Consider the following 17,124-nt stretch of genomic DNA (forward strand, 5'->3'; position numbering starts at 1 on the left):
CTAACCCTCCACGCCTCAGCTTCTCCATCTGAGACCTGGGGACTTGTATCAACCTCACGGAGCTGTGGTAAGTTACCTTTGTTAACTCGGTTAGCACCGTGACACTACATACTATATGTATGTAGCTATTGTTACTAAGTGAGGTCATTCAATTTTCACAGATCCAATTATCTGTATCTAGTAGGTATTAGTAGCATCCTCAATTTACAGGGGAGGCTATATCAACACCGTATTTAGACTGGAAAACTTAGAAAAAAATATATCTCATGCTCCCAGGTCAGAAGTTAGGGATCTAGCCCCCCACATTTGTTTTGCCTCCTTCAGAGTCTGAAACATATTTGACTTAGTTACCACCAACTATGCATTGATTTCACATAAAACTTCAGATTTCTGCCTTCTCTTGAAAAAGCAGACCTGCCGATAAAAGCCTGCCTTCCACATGACAGTAATGGGCTACAGCTGAACAACAGTTGCTCACTTTGGACAGGGGACAGGCTTCTCCAGCTTGTCACAGTCCTCACCACTCCCTATTGTATCTCTCAGATTACAGCCAATGGTTAGCTGCCAATTATAATTATGCTGCTGCTGCTACTGGCTTCTAAGGACCATCCACTTCACTCGGATTGCTTACCTGGTCCCTATGGATATGTAGATTTGTGACTCCTGCTAATCTAGGGGTTTCTAGCCTGTTTGCATTTTAAGTATCCTATTAACACTTGTGGCATGGAAGGTTCTCTTGCCTATTAAGGGAAAATTAGCCACCAACAGGTTGGTGAAAATGTTGGCTTTCTGCAAGTTTGGAAGTTGGTGGAGGTGTGGAGTGCTCTAGGGAGTGAGAATGAGAAAGGGTGTCTGCCTTCCCTATCCTCCAGCTCTGAAAAGGTGCGCAAAGCTCCCGGAGACCAGCGTGAGGGATCATTAAGGGAGATGGACAGACAGACCCCCTTCCCCAGCTCCTCCCAGGACAGGAGCCCTTGCCCGGCCCAGGGACCTCTGCAGACCAGTCTGCTCCCAAGGTGCCCCCTTCATCTTCCCGCTACCAGCCTTCTCATCTGAGCCCAGCGCCTGCTCCCAGAACCTCAGCCTCAAGCCTTCCAAATGTTGACTTCCAGCTTGATGCCACACTGGACCTTATTTTCCTATAGTGGATAAGTATTTTTATCTGACATCTTGGAATACACCTCGGGTCTTCTTTATGAATCATACTCTGTTTCTGAATATTCTGGCCAACACCAAGAAAATGTCATTAGGATAGCATGTTCTCCATCAATAGAGACATACTGTATGCTTGGGCCTGGGATGGAAGATTAAAAACCTCTCAAGCTGACCGCTCTACCTATTATGTGGGGCTAAGAAAAACTGTATGACTCATAAGTGGCAACCTCCTTTTGGAATCCTGAAGACGTGTAAGTTTATCCTGATTGAAAGCTCAGCCCTGGGAGAGTCTGAAGGCTGGCGTTTCAACAGGCCAGATCTGTTGCCACAGTAGCTCCACAACAATCTTTAAAAATAGATCACCTTTGAAAGCCCAGCAGGCCTCCCTGTAAGCCCAGCATGAACTCTCTGCAGCTCTGATAGCTACGTTTGGATTTGCTGTGTTTGAGAGTACAAGTTTAGAAGGCTGAAAAGGGCTAGAAACCAAAGGACTCTGGTGGACCTAACCGAGAAGGCTCTCTGAAGTGACTGTCACAGCTCCCTCTGCCCGTTCACCCCTGCCAAAGGCAGCGCGCCCACGAGGCCGAGGCGCAGGGGCCGGGAGGGAGGGGGGGAGCTCGCCTCTGCCCCCGCGAAAGGCTCGCGCTGGCTCTCACCGTGGTGCTCAGGCCTCCTGGAAGCGACAGCGGCACAGGCGACGGAGTGTGCAGACATGGCTGCCTCCTCTCGAGACGGGTTTCCTCTCAGGACGATGAGATGCGCCTGTTGTCACGAAGAAGAAGAAACATGTTTGCTTACATGCTTGGCAGCGGCGGCAGGGAACAAACTTCCTGCACCGATAAGCAGAAAGCCAAGGAAACTTCCAGAAACCTAAACAATACAGTTTATGTGGAAGCACAATCAACTCGGGGGAGAGTTGGATTTTAAAAGCATCGTGCAGTGGAGAGAGAATGTACCAAGCCCTGGACGCTGAGTCCGGATGGCTTGATGCTGTGGCCAGGACTTATTTCTAAATAAATCATTTAAAAATCTATCCTCCCATGAGTGCATTGTCAGTAGAAGAAGGGGGAGGGTTTCCAGAAGGAAGGAGATGAATTTAAAAGTGCCACTGCTGCAGAAGTGGGCAAGCACAGCCCCCTACCCACTGGCCAGTCCAGAGAGGGGGACTTACCCCCAGTGTCAGCAGCCTCACCCCCCGAAGCCCTCACCCCATCCTCACGCTTGGTCTCCCAAGCCCATCTGACAACCTCCTCAGCGAACCGGCCCACGGGAATTGCCCAAGCTCGGTAAACAGCTCAATTCCTTGAAAACGAAGCCCATTTAAAAATTCTCTAATGGAAAAGAACCACTTGATGATATTATGGGGCTCTCAGGTGGCGTGAGTGGTAAAGAACCCGCCTGCCAATCCAGGAGACATTAGAGACGCTGGTTCAATTCCTGGGTCGGGAAGATCCCCTGGAGGAGGGCATGGCAACCCACTCCAGTATTCTTGCCTGGAGAATCCCATGGATGGAGGAACCTGGAGGGCTACAGTCCATATGGTTGCAAAGAGTCGGACAGGACTGAAGTGACTTAGTACACACGCACACATGATATTATGAGCATAAAGTAATAAAATTCTTTCAAATAAAATACAAAATGCATCCCTTCAAATGAAAAGAGCTTAAGCAAACAAACAATAATCCCATGAATCAGTCATAGCTCCTGGAAGCTGAGGGAATCAGGATGCTCAGGGCGGTGTGCGCCAGGCAGGAGGAATGTCAGCATTCATGACATGGTGGAAACAGAAAATCTGAAGGCAGAGTATCAAGGTCTGAGTCTTACCGCCATGCTTTATTAGCTATGAAATATCTTGGGCAAATCACCCACTCAGCAACCTCAATTTTTTCATCTATAAAATGAGGATAATACAAGTTGTCAAAAATATTCAAATTGATATCACAAATGAAAGAGAATTAAAGTACAGCCTAAATCTTAGACTACATAAAGCCAGAGTGCTAGAATCTTCTAGTCCAGAGCAAGCGTGAGACAGCAAAGCCAGAGAGACTTGCTCCTCTGACTACCAGCTAAATGCATTTCTGAGATGATAATCATGGTAGATTCTAGACTGTTATCTCGTTTGTCATATATTAAAACCTACTGAGTTACTAGATCTAGACTTCTTATGATGAGGTTACTCCACATCAAGATTGTTTGTAATAACTTTTATTGCTGTGTTAGGAGAATCAGAATTTCATATTTGTAAATACTAACAATAGCTTTTGTTTTAAAATGACTTTTTAAATTACAGGATATAAATAAACTGAATGTGTGATTTTGGCAAACCATAATTAGTCATTATCCTCAAGGTGGCCTGAAGTTCTGACTGGAAATGCTTTTCAAATTGGAGCTAGAGGGATAGAGTGAGAGAATCAAATGTTCAATGCTCAGGAAATTAAAAAAAACAAGAGAAAAAGCTTGCCCTGCCCCCAAGGCAAATATTAATAGATCATGTTTACTTTGTCTTTTCCCCGAGTTTACTATCTCTACAATCCAGAGGGTGAGGAGAGCACTTTCTGCTGCTAGGAGACATTTAACTCATGTTGTTACAAAGCTTTTACACACAATATTTTAGATTGATTAAAGCTCAAATTCAAATTCAAAAAGATTTCATATTTTGTTTCCACTCGGTATTATAATTCAAGTCAATGCAAAAGATGTGAGTCCATCAAAATTACTTTCAAATGAATAATTAACATGTTCTGAGAGCTAAGTTGCTTTTTGTCTTGGAAACAGGATGCAAAGTTTTCCATGAGCAAAAATGCTCACAGCATCAAGAGAGTGGATCCTGAAATCTTAACAGGGGTCTGAATGTATCACAAAATCTTCATAACTTCAATGTCTTTCTATATAAGATGCTAACATAAGTGAACATTTAGTGTTCATTATTTACTTCAGAAACTCAGTGTCTGATCTAATTTGTTATTTGATGTTCATGAAGCTTCTAAAAGCCATATGCTGGAGTAGGGTGTGAGGGCAGTGGAGAAGGGAACCCATGATGTTTAAAATGTGCCACATTAGTATCTCATTTATTCAGAACAATTCAGCTTAATTTAATTCAGTCCTATTCAATTCAATTTATCTTAATTATAAAATGCTTTTTGCATGCCACATATTACTCAAACACTAGGAATTCACACAAAAATTAGGCAGAGCTTTCGGTTTTAAAGGCACTTACAAATGAATAACAAAAATGTGGGGCAGTTTGATTTTACCTAAACTCAGACACTGCCCCACACCAGGGTTCTGGCTCACTACCTTCCTCTCCACCCTTCCTCTGTCATCATTTTCAGGGATCTCCATAAGACTGGTCTGCAGCTATTGGGCAAGAAAGGGATAGTTCCGTTTAACAGATGAATAAGGGAAAGAAGCTAATAAAATGACCCTTTGCATAGAGGAAACCTAAGGAAGAGAGTAGAGGACCCCAAACAGGCTGTTTTACCATCAGAGGGAAAGAAAGGGAGGGAGCGTTTGCTGGAACCGGAAAGATGAGTTACAGGGGAGGGAGCCGGGGCCTTTGGTGGAGGGATGAAGCCCACCTGCACTGGGCTCTCTTCTGCCAAGGCCAAGGCCGCGTGACTCCCAGGCAGAGGGTAAGGCAGCCACAGACACGGTGCTTAGTGGGCATAGAGAGGGATGCAGAGTGGAGCTGACAGAGGAAACTAAAACACTCAGTGAATGACCCAGCTAACACCTCAGCTCTGGGGCTTTGACAGGCTCATTTTCCTCCCCATCCTTGGCCACTCAGTCCCCCATGATCTGTGCCACCTCTGGATCCCACAGTTCATAGAGCCTGTCTGATTGTTGGGGCATCCTGACTTTACCACATCCGTGCAGCTTCTCTTCCTCTGTCCACTCTCCACATCTCACTATCTACCCACTGTCCCTTCCCTTCTGGTCTAGCTTAGAGGGCACCATCCATCAGTGTCTATACGGAAAATGCCCTCAACTCCACTGAAGAAATATTTTGAGATCATGAAGAATGGGGAACCATCTAAATACCCATCAGCAGGGGAACGAATATGATGTGGTTTATTCATACAAGATTGAACTCTATCTACGTGTATTAACATGGTTACATTTCAAAAACACATCATTGAGTGGAAAAGCAACTTACAAAAGGATTCAAACATCATGATGCCACTGCTTTCCATGTTTCTGATTTTAAAGCAAAAGAATGCCTTTAAGTGCCTTTAAGTCCAAATAGAATCGTCCATGGTTTTATAACATACAAGGCAGGTAAGAGTGGAGCTGCTCTCACTGAAGCAGGTGGAGAGGGTCTAAAGAAGTTGGAGAGGGTCCTGAAGTTAGAGAAGCCCACCCAGCTGCTTCCATCCAGCCGCCCCCAAAAGACCCTCCTTGGAGCATGAATGTTGGGGTGACACAGTTTGATAAGCACAGTATCACACCAGGCAGGTGGCCTCCTGAGGGAGCGAGCACAGGGGAAGTTGACAGAGCTCGTGATTAGATTACCCAATCTTCCCAAACTAAGTCACTGTTCGCAATTCTGGAGCAATGCTTTGTTTGCTAAGATAATATAAATACCCCTGTTACATACATCTGGAGCATGCAAGGACAAATGTTGGAGGGAACAGAGTTAGAGGAGTCCTGCTTGCCACCCCGGCTTTATACAGAGGCCCTAGTACTGGCCCGCTGGGGACCTGCGGCTTGACTGTGCTCTCTCTTCCTCGTTTTTTATTAAGCAGCCCGGGGCTTGCACCTCTCCTCCTATCCTTTGCTGTTTTTGATATCTTATGATTACATGTTTATCAACTGTCATCTTGAGGCTGAGGAGGAATATTTAATATTCTTAAATCTTTTCAGCTTCTAGCATGTCGTCCTGGGTTAAAAACAAAAACATCTTTAATGTACCATATGGAGCAAGGTCATTAAACGAAAAAACTCATTCATGAGACCAAACGCCTCAAGGCCTGGCAAGGTACAGAGCAGCTGTTGCATTTTGGTCCTCCTGTGTGTTTCTGGGGAAACCACCGTTTCCTCAGCGCCAATCCAGCTGTCAATAGACACAGCCAGAGCCAGGGCTGGCAGACTCTTATCTAACTGGGCCTGTCCCCACGGATTTGGAAAATGTGTGATAGTTTTTGGAGAGAAAACTTGATGACTAGTAAAAAGGATGTTTCTATTTATGCAGGCAGACCCCATCATATGAATATTCAACTTAAAACACTGGGTTCATTCCGAGTGTGGAGCTCCAATTCTTGGGGAGGAGGGAGAGCTTCTTTTCTTCTTCTTTCCTTCTTCTCTTCTCCTTTTGATAATAATTAGGGGAATCCATGACTCAGAGCGAAATCTCTCCCACAGCAAAGTGAAGAGCACTTGAGTAGCTCAAAGCATGTTTGTGGACTTAAACCGATCTCTTTACCCTGGAGATGAGAACACTTACCGAGAGGAAAACAGTAATTGCCAGGATCTCTCAGTACAGCTGAGGGCAGGGGTAGGGAGGGCCTGAGAGAGCTAACACTGATGTACACTGGCTCCACTTAATCTCAAAATGACCAGGGAGAGTGATGCTAACTGCCTTATTTAAGGATGGAAAAATGAAGTCTCGAGGAGAATAAACGACTGTCTGAAGGTTATGTAGCTGGCTGATGACAGAACAAGGGTTCAAACTAAGGCCTGGGATTTCAAATTGCATGTTTTGCTCATCTAACACCTGGTCATCAAGAGGGCAGAAGTCACAGAAAGGCGATTTTCAAGTCAACATAATGAAGAACTATTAAGAGTCAGAGAAATAGTTGCTAAAGAGTAGACTCAGCCCAGAACTGAATAGACTGAGTGGCGGAAGAGTGACCTGTCAGCATATGGAATTCTGAGCACTAATCAAAGAGGGACACCTGCAGGGGTCAGGCAGTGGACAGTGGATGGAGCAGACGTTACAGTGCCTTCTATCACGTGTCTCCGTTTATGCTTTGATTCAGATTTGTGCCTTAATTCAACAGAAGCTCAAGTCCACTTGTCAGCACGAAGTGTGAGCTTGCTGCTGCTTTTATAACTGACCAGCTGTGAAAGTGCATAGCCTTCTCTCTCCGCTCTGCCAGAGCTGGCCATCCCCTGCTTCAGCTTTGGGCTGTCATCCTTGTGCAAGACAGAGTCACGTTGAAGTCCAAGGGTGCCACTTCCTTTCCTCTCCCATCTCTGCCCAGAAGGGAGGTCTTCCATGGCCACACACACCACAGGGGACTGAGGCCGCTGGGGGGCTTTGGCTAAAAAAAGACATGGAGCTGGGAATCCCTGCAGGAAAGTAGATGCAAGGAGTGACTGGGTGCAGAGGGCATTCAAAACTCAACTTCTGAGAGTCCCGGACTGAGCCAGTTTCTTTTAATAGTCAGAGAAAGGCTCTGTGGCAGCCTTCCAGTTGTCAATTTTAGCTCCTCCAAAAGGCTGGGAAGAACAGGCCCTACTCGCTGTAAGAGTTAGCACCAAAATAGACATGTTGGGGCCTTACTTTTTTTTCCTTTTGGTTGTGTGTGTCTTCTTAAAACTTAACTAGATTTTTAAATTATAAGAGTAGTACCTGCATATAATTTTTAAAAAATTCTAAGTGGCAGAAAAGAATAAACAATTACAAATTTAAATGTCCTGTTCTTTGTGTCTTTTAAGCCTCACCCTCTTTCCAGTCTGATTTTTAATAGCTTACTCCCTATTTCCAGTCTGATTTTTAATAGCTTACTCACTACCAACAGTTGTTAGTATCTTGTCAGAAACTCTGATGTGCTCACACACACACACACACACACACACACACACACACGTGATCAGAGCCTGGCCCCGCCCCCCTCTCAGCTCAGCTTCACCTTCTGCCACCACTTGGGGCTCTCACCACAGTGGCTCCTCTCCTCATCCTTTGGGGTGTCTCATTATCAGATCCCACGTCAGGTCAGGCTGCCCCCAGGGAGCTCTCACAGCATCTGGTACCTCTCCTGGTGGCACCTTCACGTTGGTACGTTTACATTCTCCTGTGTGATTCTTCACTAGGGTCTATCTCACTCACTAGGCTGCTTCTTGAGAGCAAGACCTCTGACAACCGAACCTTCCATCATAGTCCCAGACCTAACACCGTGTCCAGCACATTGTCATGTTTAATTGGTCATTGACTGAAAGAACATTCTGGTTCACATCTGGCCTTTTTAAATTAAGCATACACTTTGGCACCTTTCATGTCAGAACACAGACATCCATCTCATTCTCTTTAGTGGCTCTATAGTATCCCATCCCATGGACAGATCATAGCTTCATAATCAGTTTCCTACTAATGGATTTTATGGGTATTTCTAATTTTTTACTATTGCCAATAACCCTGTTTCTTTGCAGACTTGTGCGCATCTATGTGTTAGGTAACTTTTAGAAGGGAAATCACTGGGTCAAAGGGTCAGGGTGTTATAAAACTGGAGAGGAATGTCAATTGCTTTCCCCCCCAAATGGTGTCGATACCCAGTCCTACCGGCAGTGCACAAGTATGTCTGCTTCCCTGACCCCTGCCATCATGGAATGTCACCAAACTTCCTTGGCATCTCCTCAGTTAAGTTGCATTTCTTTAATAACAAGTGATGCTGGGGATTATTTTTGGATGGTTATCAGCCATTTGTATTCCCTCTTCAGTAAAATGTCTCTTTCTGTCTTTTGTCCATATTTCTATTGAGTTGTCTTTTTCATCTAGATTTTATAAGAACTCTTTCTATGTTTTCCCCTCATTGACATTTATTTCTTAACTTTATGGTATGTTGTTGTGGAGAAGTTTTTCATTTTTATGCTGTCAAGTTTATCAATCTATTTTTCTCCCTCTCTCTGTCTCTCAATCTATACCCATCTGCACACATGAAGAGGAAAAATGCTCAACAAGTGTCAACATCGGCTACTTCTGGGATGGGGCAGGCTGAGACGGTGTGTAGCCCATTTCTCTGTATTTTTCTGTATGGCTTTTTTTTTTTTTATAAAAAGCATTATCATTTTAATTAAAAATAGCTGTTTTTTTTTCAAAAGCAGCAGTATGGCACCTGGATTTACATCATTCTTAGAAAAGGTTTACAATGTCTGAAATCATAATTGCATTCTGCCACTTTTCTCATTTTGTGGCTTCCCGGGTGGTAGTAAAGAATCCACTTGCCGATGCAGGAGACTCAAGAGACTGGGATTTGGTCACTGAATCAGGATGATCCCCTAGAGGAGGAAATGGCAACCCACTCCAGTATTCTTACCTGGAGAATCCCAGGGACAGAGGCACCTGGAGGGCTACAGTCCATGGGGCCAGAGAGTCAGACACGACTGAGCATGCATGCACACTTCCTTTCTAATTTTTTAAAACATAGGCTAATGTTGTTAGAGATTTTGAAAATTAAAAATAGCACTCTGATTATTTATAATAATTTCACTTTATAGCAAATACACAGCAATTAACAAGAGCCAGTAAGAAGTGCTGCCATTTACTTAATAGTCTGCACCTGCCAGGAGCCACAAGTGAGCACCTATTAGCCACCAGCAAGGCCTGACCGAGGCCAATAACTCACCCAGAGCAGGAACCTGAACCCAGATTTTCTGTCGTTGGTAGAAAAACTGATAAATTATTTCATCATACTTTGCAAATCAAAGTTCTCTAAATTTGGGGATTACTGAGTGTCAGAGCTGCCCTGAAAACTAAAAAGAGATATACACGATTTTAGTGTCAGAGATGTGAAAAAGCAGTCCAAGCTAGTGTGGTGTTAATTTATACCCCTTGAAAGCACACACCCACAGCCATGTTCTTGTTCACATAAAAGAAATTCTGTAATTTTTCTCCTGGATAGGAAAACAAGGTTCTAGTGCCAAAATCTGCCTTGAAGAGCTTCAGAAACAGCCATGCCTGCTTGGTTTCCTCACAGAACGCTGCTGCGGAGGACCTGCCGACCGATGACAGCCCTTTCATCAGTCCCTCTGGGATGGCTCTGTGGGGCTGCTTTATTTCTCTCCATTTTAATGGGCTATGTTCTAAAATACTTTGGAACTCTTCTACATTCTACAGAAAATAAAAGGTCTTTTCTCCCTGCGTGTTTCTCTCATTCCAAAGGAATGAAGAGTGAAAAAATAAGAGGGGAAATAACAAAACCTGCTTTCTTTGTGTGTAATTAATAAATGGCTTTTAGGCATGGGCTCCCTTGGAAAGCTGTGGCCACACTGTACCTTTCTGTATTTTAGGAAAAGTCGCCAAAGAAAAGGGGAGTCTTGATAAGTGTTTAACAATTACTATTAATAAATAAAAGTAGCTCATACTGGCAACATGCCAACTGGTTCACAAAGGACTTTCCATTGTGACTCTTTGGGCTCTTCTGTGAAGTGGATACGGTCTTTAATAGTTTTTAAGACTAAATGACTTGTATTATCAAACAACTGGTAAACAGAAGTGTCAGACTCCAACCCAGTGGCTGGTTTACTGATTTCAAATTCAATGCCATCTTTTCATTATTATTTTTAATTGGAGGATAATTGCTTTACACTGTTGTGTTGGTTTCTGCTGTACAACAGCACAAATCAGCCATAAGAGTGTGTGTGTGTGTGTGTGTGTGTGTGTGTGTGTGTGTGTGTACATATATCACCTCTTTCTTGAGCCTCCCTCCCAGCCCAACCACTGTCCCACCCCCCAGGTCATCAGGAGCCCTGGGCTCAGCTCCCCGTGTTATACAGCAGTTTCCCACTGTCCCACCCCCTAGGTCATCAGGAGCCCTGGACTTGGCTCCCCGTGTTACACAGCAGTTTCCCACCGTCCCACCCCCTAGGTCATCAGGAGCCCTGGACTCGGCTCCCCGTGTTATACAGCAGTTTCCCACCGTCCCACCCCCTAGGTCATCAGGAGCCCTGGGCTCGGCCCCCCGTGTTATACAGCAGTCTCCCGCTAGCCTCTGCCTCACAGGCGATAGTATAAATATGTCAGTGCTGCTGTCTCAATCTGTCCCACCTTCTCCGTCCCCTGCTGTGTCCACAAGTCCGTTCCCTACATCTGCATCTCTATTCTTGTCCAGCAAATAGGTTCATCAGTACCTTTCTCTAGATTCCATACAAGTACATTAATATATGACATTTATTTTTCTCTTTCTGACTTACTTCACTCTGTATAACAGGCTCCAGGTTCATCCACTTCAGTTCAACTGACTCACATTCATTCCTTTTTATGGACGAGTAATATTCCATTGTATATATGTACCACAACTTCTTTATCTATTCATCTGTCAATTCAAATCCAAATGCTACCTTGACCTCATAAAGCTATCTTTTTAATGATCATAGGCAAGTATTTATTTCAATACTCACTAATCTTTATTAATTTCAAGCATAAACAACAATAAAAGTCACCTATCAAACTTTACAAGTACTATAAAAATAAATGAGGACTACCCTGGTTGTCCAGTGGTTAAGAATCTGCCATTTAATGCAGGGGTTACGGGTTAAATCCCTGATCAAGGAACTAAGAACCCACATTCTGCAGGGAAACTAAGCTCATGAACTGCAACTACTGAGCCTGTGCAATATAAAGCCTGTGCTCCACAACTAGAGAAATCTTCACTGCAATGAGAAGCCCAAGCACCACGGCTAGAAAAGCCCTCACAGTGCAATGAAGACCCAGCACAGCAAAAAAGAAGTGAATTCTTCCATATCCTAGATAAAGGGAGATTCTTCTCAGAGTCAATCTAAATGTAATAAAGGGAAAGACTGAGAACTTGAAAGCTCTAAGAAAACTTCTGCATGGCAAAAAAAACATAAATACACACACAAATTAGAGCTAATAAACAAGTTTAGAAAGGTTGCAGGATGCAAAGTGAACATACTCAAAAATCGTTTGTATTTCTATGCACAGGCAATGGACAGTAAGAAAAGGAAATTAAGAAAATACTTTCATTTGTAATAACATAAAAAACCACAAAATACTTGAGAATAAATCTACCAAAAGAAGTACAAAACTGGTACTATGAAACATGGTTGAAAGAAATTAAGACATAAATAAATAAGAGATATTTATGGATTTTACATATTAAAAGGCTTAATACTGTTAAGATGTCAATACTTTGCAATTGCAATATAGATTCAATGTAATCCTTATCAAAATCCCAGCTGTTTCCTTTTTTTTTTTCTTTCCAGAAACTGGAAAGAAAAAGCTTATCTTAAAATTCATATGAAAACATAAGGGACCCAGAATAGCCAAAGCAATCTTGAAAAAGAATAATAAAGTTGGAGATTTCACACTTATTGGATTTCAAAACTTACTACAAAATTTGTACTTGAATCTTCATAGTAGTGTTGTTCATAATATCCATAAACTTCTATAAAACAACAACAACTGAGACTGTGATATAGGCATAAGAATTGACATGCAGCTCAATGGAATAGAATTTAAAGACTAGAAATAAATCCTTACATTCTTGGTCAATTGACTTGAACATGGGTGCCAAGGTAATTCAATGATGAAAGAATAATCCTTTTAATAAATGGTGCTGGGACAACTGAGAATCCACATACAAAAGAATGAAGTTAGACCCCTGCTTCATATCATATAAACACTTCACTCAAAATGAATCAAAGACTTCAATGTAAGGGCTAAAATTATAGAATTCTCAGAAGGAAACATAGACGTAAGCCTTCATGAATGTGAATTAGGCAATGGCTTCTTAGATGTGATGTCAAAAGCACAAACAACAATACCAAAAATAAATTGAATGTCATCATAATTAATTTGTGCTTCAAAGGACTCTATCAGGACAGTGAGAAGACAATCCACATAACAGGAGAAAAGTTTCATAAATCATATATCATAAGGGTCTAGTGTCTAGTATCAGAATACACAAAGAACCCTTAAAATCAACAATAAAAAGACAAATAACTATATTAAAAATGGATAAAGGATTTGAATAGGCATACCTCCAAAGAAGATAAACAAATAGCCAAGTAAACAGATAAAAAGATGCTGAACATCTTTAGTCATTAGAGAAATGCAAATCAAAACTACAGTGAGATATCATTTCACACTCTTTAGGATGGCTAAAATAAAACAGACAATTACAAAGGTTGGTAAGGATGTGGAGAAAGTGAAACTCATTCATTACTCGTGGAGATGTAAAATGCTGAGGTCACTTTGGGAAATACTTTGGCAGTTCCTCAAAAAGCTAAATATTGAGTTACTACATGATCCAAAAATTCCACTCCTAGACTTATACACAAGAGATCTGAAAATATACACCCTTGAAAACCTTATATATGAATGTTAATAGCAACATTATTCGTAATAACCATAAAGTGGAAACAACCCAAATGTCAGTCAACTGATGAATATAAACAAAAGGAGTACTATTCAGTCATAAATAGGAAATGAAGTACTGATACATGCTAAACACAAATGAACCTTGTAAAAATTATGTTAAATAACAGAAGTCAAAGACAAAAGGCCACATATTATATGAACTGCCCATAATGGGCAAATCCACAGAGACAGAGATTAGCTGGTGGTTGCCAGAGGGTGGGAAGAGGAGGGAACAGGAGTGACTCCTAATGGGCACAAGGTTTCTTTTAAAGTGGTGAAAAATTTCCGCCATTAGATACTAGTACTGGTTGTACAACTTTGTGAGTATAATAAAACCACTAAATTGTACACTTTAAAAGGGTAAGTTTTATGATATGTAAATTATCTCAATTAAATGCACAAAATTAAGACACAAACGATAAATTGGGTGAAAATATTTATGACACATAGATAGTATAATTTATAAAGAAATTTTAACTGTTAAGGCAAACTAGATAAAAATTCTATTAAATAGTGGACAAATAATATGAATAATTCACAAAAAAGGAAGTGCACAAAAATATACTGAAGTCCCTTAAATATATGAAAAGATATTCAGTTCCATTTTAAATAAGAGAAATGCAGATTAAAACTATACTGAGATATCACTTCTCAGCTATCAGATGGGAACTAATTCAAAAGCTTGACAATACACTCTTTTGAAAGGGGCTGTGGGGAGACAGGCACCCCTACACACTGCTGATGGCAATACAGTGGCAGAAGCCCAGTGAAAGGCAACTGGCAATATCCTACAAAACTACCAGCGTATGCTCCCTTTCTGCCCCATTTCTAGGAATTTACTCTGAAGATACAACTCCAACAATACAAAGATACATATGTGTAAGGTTATTCATTACAGCATTATTTTTATTTACAAAATGTTGGAACCTAACCTAATGCCAGGAGTCATGTACGGATATGAGAGTTGGACCATAAAAAAGGCTCAGCACTAAAGAATCGATGCTTTCAAATTGTGGTGCTGGAGAAGACTGTTGAGAGTACCTTGGACAGCGGGGAGATCCAACCAGTCCATCCTAAAGGAAATCAACCCGGAACATTCACTGGAAGGATTGATGCTGAAGCTGAAGCTCCAATACTTTGGCCACCTGATGCAAAGAGCTGACTCATTAGAAAAGACCCTGATGCTGGCAAAGACTGAAGGCAGGAAGAGAAGGGGGCAGCAGAGAATGAAATGGTTGGATGGCATCACTGACTCAATAAACATGAGTCTGAGCAAAAATGAAGGACAGGGAAGTCTGGTGTGCTGCAGTCCATGGGGTCACAGAGTCAGACACGACTTAGTCACTGAACAAAAACAACTTAAATGCCAAAACATAAACTATTTAAAAAACTATAGTATGTACATAAATTAGAGTATTATCCATCTGTATAACAAATAAAGAAGATTTAAATGAATTGTATAAAGTGATTTGCAGGATGTATTGTTAGGTGAAAAAAGCAAATATGCACACAACAAATAGATAACTTGGTGAGAAGAGGGAGAGACATTTCAACTGATAAATGTACATAGAATGACAGACGGAAAAATCACTGATTTGCAACCATCATGGTAAAGACTAGCTTGTGAAAGACTCATCAATGGATGCTAAACCTAGAGAGACATTTCAAAGAGGAGTAAGATATTTACATAGTCTTAAAAACATCTCTTTACAGAATGGTTATTGGCTGCAAACAGAAAAATCATTATTATACAGTGAAGTAGCACACACATCACTGGGAGATAAATTAATGTCACCAATGAAGGACAGATGGATTTCATGTGCCTCCAGATACAATACCCCAAGAAAATATAATGTCATTTTGTAGCATTCTAGCTGGGCTTGCACTGTCAGAATCTAGCCAGGAGGAAGCATCAGATAAACCCAAACTAAGGCACAGTCTATGAAATAACTGACCTGTATTCTTCAAAAATGTCATTGTCATTAAGAGACAATGACAAGCTGAGAAACTGTTTAGATTACAGAAGACCAGAGTCCTTGACAACTAAGTGCAGTACTTGATCATGAACTGTATTTTTATTGGAGCAGGAAAAAATTGCCAAGAAGGACAGTATTGGGCTAACTGACAAAACAGAATATGGCCCCATACCAATCTTAATATTCCTGAATTCACCTTTTCTGGACAGACCTGTGAACGCTCATGAGATTCTAGTATCCTAGGAAACAAAGTTTGAGGAATGTGTAAACCACGCTCAAACCTTTGCAATGCATACTACTGGGTCTTAGAAGGCATTTTTCACTCTAGTGAATTTTGTAAGGGGTGATGGCCCTTGCGGGAATACTCTGAGTATATCTTGATTTCTTTCTTTGAAATTTAGGAACTGGTGCAGCTGAGACTTTGAGGGCAGGTCTGTCCTCAGTAGATCTTTGAGGGAAGGGCTGGTCGGGAAACATTGAGGGTATATGGACTTAGAAAAGATTTAAATTAATAAAATTTGTAAATTGGGAGTTCAGTTCAGTCGCTCAGTCTTTGCGACCCCATGGACTTCAGCACGCCAGGCTTCCCTGTCCATCAACAGCTCCCAAAGCTTGCTCAAACTCATGTTCATCAAGTCAGTGATGCCATCCAACCATCTCATCCTCGATCATCCCCTTCTCCTGCCTTCAGTCTCTCCCAGCATCAGTCTCTTTTCAATGAGTCAGTTCTTTACATCAGGTGGCCAAAGTATTGGAGTTTCAGCTTCAGCATCAGTCCTTCCAAAGAATATTCAGGACTGATTTCCTTTAGGATGGACTTGTTGGATCTCCTTGCAGTCCAAGGGACTCTCAAGAGTCTTCAATACCACAGTTCAAAAGCATCAGTTCTTCGGTGCTCAGCTTTCTTTATAGTCCAACTCTCACACCCATACACAACTACTGGAAAAACCATAGCTTTGACTAGACAGACCTTTGTCGGTAAAGTAATGTCTGTGCTTTTTAATATGCTTTCTAGGTTGGTCGTAGCTTTCCTTCCAAGGAGTAAGCATCTTTTAATTTCATGGCTGCAGTCACCATCTGCAGTGATTTTAGAGCCCCCCAAAATAAAGTCTCTCACTGTTTCCATTGTTTACCCATCTATTTGCCGAGAAGACTGGATGCCATGATTTTAGTTTTCTGAATGTTACGTAAAATAGTATACAAAATGTTGACAAAGTTGGTGTAAAAGTAGCTCAATTAAGAGCAAAGAAAAGCAAATTTCTGGTGGCCAGGTAAATCAAAACAACCCCTTGGCAGAATGTCAATAAAAATCAAGAAGTATAAAATATTTATGCTTTACCTGCCAGCAGTTTAACTTTTGGAAATTTACACCAGCAAATGATTCAAGGAAAGAAAAAAGTTTTTTATAAGAATATTCAGAATTACTGATACTAACAAAAAATTTCAAATCTACCAGTGTTCTTTTGCATAGTAAATGTCCTGACCAGCCACAGAAAGAAAGTTGGTCTAAAGCTGGATCCCTCCCCATCTCCCTAACCACCCCCCCCAACATCTGTGCACCTCCCAGTCCTATCATTTCTACTCTCCATAAATCTGTATCAAATCCGTCCATGTCGCTCCATTCTCACGACACCACCCAAGTCCGGGCTGTCACTGTTCCTACTTGGTCTGCTG

General features: G+C 41.8%; 1 protein-coding gene across 48 annotated transcripts in view; it reads right to left on the reverse strand.

The window, feature by feature from the left end:
• TTC23 (tetratricopeptide repeat domain 23) overlaps positions 1-17,124 on the reverse strand; it is a 140,294-nt gene that overhangs the window by 32,072 nt on the left and 91,098 nt on the right. For all 48 annotated transcript variants that reach the window (XM_081551275.1, XM_081551259.1, XM_081551253.1 and 45 more), the window contains one exon: positions 1,812-1,917. In XM_081551275.1, the coding sequence (XP_081407401.1) occupies positions 1,812-1,917 (106 nt within the window). The remainder of the gene's footprint in view (positions 1-1,811; positions 1,918-17,124) is intronic.

The sequence above is a fragment of the Giraffa tippelskirchi genome, chromosome 12 (genome assembly GCF_054371585.1).
Source record: "Giraffa tippelskirchi isolate mGirTip1 chromosome 12, T2T-mGirTip1v1.2.pri, whole genome shotgun sequence".
Lineage (NCBI taxonomy): Eukaryota > Metazoa > Chordata > Mammalia > Artiodactyla > Giraffidae > Giraffa > Giraffa tippelskirchi.